This window comes from Terrapene carolina, unplaced genomic scaffold, assembly GCF_002925995.2.
Source record: "Terrapene carolina triunguis isolate 2854851 unplaced genomic scaffold, T_m_triunguis-2.0 Scaffold517, whole genome shotgun sequence".
In the NCBI taxonomy this organism is placed as follows: Eukaryota; Metazoa; Chordata; order Testudines; family Emydidae; genus Terrapene; species Terrapene triunguis.
Genome location: NW_020664868.1, coordinates 371,789 through 376,980, shown reverse-complemented (window position 1 = coordinate 376,980; position 5,192 = coordinate 371,789). Strand labels below are relative to the sequence as shown.

Here is a 5,192-nt window from a genome sequence, read left to right as displayed (position 1 = left end):
GGGCACAGAATAGCCCCAGCGCAGTGCGCTCCGGCCACCACCCCAGTCCGCCCCCTATGGGTTCCAGGGGGCACAGAATAGCCCCAGCACCATGGGCAGTGGGATCATAGGCTGGGGGAGGCTGTGCCTCTCCAAACAGCCTGGCATGGCCCCACCCTCGCTCCGCCCCCAGGAGGCCCTCTCCGGCCGTTCCCGTGCTCTGCCGTGGCTCAGTGGCCGGGCCGGGGACCGGGACTGGCCAGCCTACCACTGGGGAGGCCCCTGGACTCTCAGGGGGTCATTTCTGCCCCACAGCGACACAGAGGGGCCTGATCCCTCCTCGCAGTGACCCCCAGGCCGTGGAGCCAGGCTGAGTTACTCCATCTGAGGTCGGGGCTGGTCCAGGCAGTCGCATCCTCCGAGGCCGGTGCTGGAGTAGACGCGTTAGGGGAGACTCAACCTGTCCCCCTCCCGCTCCGCAGCCCCGGACGGCCACACGTACCTGCGGAGAAGGCCATGAAGGCATCATGCTTCCGGAAGCCTCCGCTTGGGTCCAGGAAATGGGTCGGGTCGAATGTGGCCGGGTCTTTGAACTGGGCGGGGTCGTTGTGGACAGAGAACAGCAGCGGGAGCACGTTGGTGCCCTGGGCAGGGGAGAAACACAGCTCCAGCGCACGCATCCAGAGGAACTCTCCGTCCATCCGGCTATCCCTCCGTCCGTCTGTCTGCCTACCTATCCATCCATCCCCTGCTTATCCATCCATCTTGATGTCCATCTAGCTTTTAATCCATCCATCTGTCTTTCTGTCTATCCACCCATCCTATCTATCTTGACCGTCCATCCATCTCTGCCCAGGCACGGCTGGATAGAGTCTGTCTTGGGTGGGTGCTTAGAGAAACTGTCCTTTGCAAATTGTCCCAACCCTCTGGTTCTGTGATTCTACATCCACCTGGCTTCTCCACCCACTCACCCGTCTATCCACACATCTGTGTGTCTGCCCATCCATTGACTCGTTCTTCTGTCTGGCACCGGTGCCGCCATCCATCCGTCTTGTCTGTCCATCCGTCCTCTTCAGTCTGTCTGTCCACTTATCCAACGATCCACCCTCTAGCCATCTGTCCTTCCACCCCGTCCATCCATCCATCTGTCTGTCCATCTCTCGTCTGTCTACCCATCTACTGATGCGTCCCTCAGCCTTTCCAACCATCTATCTTTCCATCCCTCCACCTACTTGTCTATCTACCCATCCATCTATCCACCCATCCTATCTATCCATCCCAACGCACGCCCCTCTCTCTGGCCACCCACTCAGCCACCCGTCTGTCCATCCATCCAACCCATTTGCCAGTCTAGCCAGCCATGGTTCCAGTCGTCTGTCCCTCTCCGAACACCCTTTGGAAGCTGACAAGGGGGAGATTCCAGCCCAGGGGGGAGAGATGTGTTTTCTTGCTCGAACGCGGGGAGGAGGGAAATCCCGTTACCTCTGGAAGCAGGAAACCCCTGAAGTGGGTGTCCCGGGTCACCGCGTGCGGGAGCCCCATGGGGATCACGTCGCCAAAGCGCTGCACCTCGTGGATCACGGCGTCGGTGTAGGGCATGCGGCTCCGGTCCTCTACCGACGGGCTGCGGTGCCGCCCGATCACCTGGTCGATCTCAGCGTGGACTTTGGCTGGGGGGAAACAAGCGGGGTGGGAAGCGGTTTCTGGGAGGGCGGGGCAGCCTGACATCCCGGCTGGTCACGCAAGCAGCAGGGACACGCTCGGTCTGGAGCTGGTGACGTCTGAGACCTGGCTGGCGAGTTCTACACCTGCCCTTTTAAAATATAGACAGTGGCTTGGATCCCGATCTCAGCTGCCCCCGCCCCGCAGCTCACCCTGGATCTCCGGGTACTTCATGAGAAGGAGGAAGCCGTAGCGCAGGGTGGTGCTGACGGTCTCCGTGCCCGCGAAGAACAGGTTGTGTGTGGTCATCACCAGGGTCTCCGTGTGGAAGTAGCTCAGCGGGTCCTGGTTTTCCTGCAGGGGGAGGCGCCCAGAATTCGAACCCGCAGCGCTCGGGTATCTCCCACCGTCTCCCCTTAGTGGTGGCTCCACGGATGCAGTTTCTGGGTCTACTACTGCTGCCGGGCGAGGGGGCTAATCCTTTAGCTCAAGGAGCCGAGCCGGACGCTGCTACCCCCGCATCTCCCCGGTTCAAAGCCCACGGCTGGTGACAGCCTCTCTGAACAGCCAGGGGCCCAGTAATGCTGGACTTTCAGGACCTCTGCTATATTCAGCAGAGGCAGCATGCACTTCTCGTTAGCACGCGGGCTGGGGGACAGGACTGGGGTCTAGTGGTTAGAGCACAGAGCTGGCCTTCGGGACTCCTGGCTCTATCTCCAGCCCTGGAGGGGAGTGGGGTCGAGTGGTGGAGGGGGAAAGAGTCAGGACTCCTGGGTTCTGTTCCAAACTTGCTGAGTGACCTTGGGCAAGTCACTTCCCCGTCCCTCCCATGCCTCAGTTTCCCCCACTTTAAACTGTCCTGCCTCCCAGGGTGGTGCGTCACGCGAACTAAGCCGTGAATGTTTGCAAAGCGCTCCCGGGCACGCCTCAAACTGCGATTCTCCGGCAACGCTGCCCGCATCGAGGGCAGGGCTGTGAGAACGTGATTCACCGGAGCTTGGGTTACAGCTCGGCATCCCACAACAGATTAAGAGGCCCCGGAGATTATCTCCAAGCAGCAACAAAGGCAGAAACCAGTATGGCTGGTGATGGAGCAGGGAGGGTCTCCAGAAAGACTCCCGTCCCTACAAGTGCGGGGAGCGATTTGGGGCTGGTCACGGGCCACTGGCCTGCGTGGCACGCGGCTCTGTGGGGCCGGGCCATGAGCCCGTCCGTTCTAACATCAACCCCAAACAAAGCCAATCTTCTCCTGTGGGCCCAGTGCCAGCCGAGGTCAGCGGCAGGGGCTAGGTTTTGGGCGAGAGTCTTGGGACTTTTTAAAGCCACTTTAAAGGGGAAGGAATTGGTCATGTGGGCTGGAGCCGGGAAGGCTGAGTCGGGACAGGATGCACCCAGCCCGTAGCAAAAAGATTTAAGCCAACCCCAAACAATACCTGTATTACAGGAGCACCAAGGAACCCCAGCCATGGGCTTGCCCCGCCCCGCGTCAGGCGCTGTACGGACACAAGACCACGAACCCCTGTGGCACCCAGAATCCCCTCCTCCATCCAAAATCAGGGGCCCTCCTTGTGCCAGGTGTTGCCAAGACAAGGGACAGTCCATGCCCCAAAGAGTTCACAGTGTCCAGGCAAAGGAAGGCCCATTATCCCCTTTTCACAGATGGGGAAACTGAGGCATCACCCAGTAGCCAAGCCAGGAACAGAACCCAGGTCTCCAGCCACTAGGACACACGGTTTTTCTTATTGAAGCAGACACAGTTTTAAAGGATCAGAGGGGTAGCCGTCTTAGTCTGGATCTGTAAAAAGCGGCAAAGAGTCCTGTGGCACCTTATAGACTAACAGACGTATTGGAGCATAAGCTTTTGTGGGTGAATACCCACTTTGTCAGATGCATGTCAGTTTTAAAGGAGTCAGTGGGCCCACCGCCCCTCCGCGCCCTGCCCCACCCTGCCCCCCGCCCACCCCACGCCCACAGCCCTTTCACCTGCTCCATCTTGAGGAGGAAGCAGTCGATGAAGTCACGGGGGCAGTTGGGGTCAAAGGATTCCTGGTGCATCTTCACCCGCTCCAGCACAAATTGCCGCAGCTGCTCGAAGTTCTCGAAGATCCTGTTGTGAGGCCCCGGCAGGCAGGACATGGGGCCAGGGAAGATGTTGTACATCTGGGGAAAGGGACACGAGTCACCCACGAAAGCGCGTGAGCTCGGTGCACGTGTTACCGTGATGCACGGGGCAGCAGTGCACGTGCATTACCGTCGGGAGCTCTATGTGTGCATTACTGTGGTGAGCTCTGCGTGTGCAATACCATAACGAACAGAGCGGCAGAGCACGTGCATTACTGTGGTGAGCTGAGCTCTGTGCCCATTAGCATAATGCACGGAGTAGCAGTGTGCATGCATTACCATGGTGAACTCTGTGTGTGCAATACCATTGTGAACGGAGCAGCAGTGCACATGCATTACCATAACGAACAGGGCAGCAGTGCGTGTGCACTACCATAGTGAACTCCGTACCTGCATTACCGTAATGAACAGGGAGGCCGTGCAGCGTATGCACGTTACCCTAACGACCAACGCAGTGCGGGCGTGTGGCTCAGTTCGTTACCGCGTGCCCACGCCCGGCACGTTACCGTGATGCGCCATGCAGGGTGCGAGCGTGTTATTGACACGAACTGTGCACGGGAGTGCATCCATTGCCATAACGACCCGTGCGCACACGCTCCGGGGGGGCCATGCATCGCTCCTCTTGTCGGACAGAGGCGTTGGTCGAGCGAAGAGACGGCTGGGCGGGGAACAAGGGGATGGTGACCACTTGCTCTCCATGTCCGCCCAGGGGGACACTCGGGGAGGGATACGGGGGAGACCCCACCCACAGATGCAAGGAGGCCCTCCCAGACGCAGTCCCCCCCCCCCAGCCGCACCCACCTGCCCCCACGGGGAGCTGAGCAGCTGGAAGTTCTGGTTGATGAGGCCGACCAAGGTGAGGAAGCTCCCGTCCTGGTAGTCGAAGCGGTCCCCGAAGACGATGGAGCAGATGACGTTGGAGACGGCCCGGCTGATGAGGAAGGTGGGGTCGAAGGGCGCGGCTGGCGAGGGGAGGGAACCGGCTGTGAACGGCGGGAACGGGAGCAAGCGGGGGGGCCCCGAGCTAAGCAGAGTCTGGCTCACTCATTGCTGGGCCGGGAAACTGAGGGGGGGGGGGGGCTCAGGAGAGGGGGGAGGGGTTCCCCTTGGTGTCAGTGCAGCCCTAGGGGGCGCCCTCTGCTCTCAGTGCTGACCCCAGTGCCCCAGCCTGGCACTAGGGGGCGCTGTGGGGCAGGGAGCGGTGGGGCAGCAGGGGGTGCTGTGGGGCAGGGAGCGGGGAGCTCAGCAGGGGGCGCTGTGGGGCAGGGAGCGGGGCGGGGGCAGCAGGGGGCGCTGTGGGGCGGGGGCTCAGCAGGGGGCGCTCTCCTCTGGCAGTTGATGCTGACCCGAGGGCGGCGCTACGGGGCGCTGTGGGGCAGGGGGCAGGCAGCAGGGGGCGCTCTCCCCTGGCAGGCAGGGCTGGCCCCAGG

At 61.2% G+C, this 5,192-nt stretch overlaps 1 protein-coding gene across 1 annotated transcript in view; it reads right to left on the bottom strand.

The window, feature by feature from the left end:
• Positions 1-5,192, bottom strand: part of LOC115271339 (cytochrome P450 2F3-like) — a 16,793-nt gene that overhangs the window by 3,319 nt on the left and 8,282 nt on the right. The window contains exons 4-8 of the mRNA XM_029913193.1: positions 4,564-4,724; positions 3,625-3,801; positions 1,854-1,995; positions 1,462-1,649; positions 482-623 (exon numbers count right to left, since the gene is read on the bottom strand). Of these exons, the coding sequence (XP_029769053.1) occupies positions 482-623; positions 1,462-1,649; positions 1,854-1,995; positions 3,625-3,801; positions 4,564-4,724 (810 nt within the window). The remainder of the gene's footprint in view (positions 1-481; positions 624-1,461; positions 1,650-1,853; positions 1,996-3,624; positions 3,802-4,563; positions 4,725-5,192) is intronic.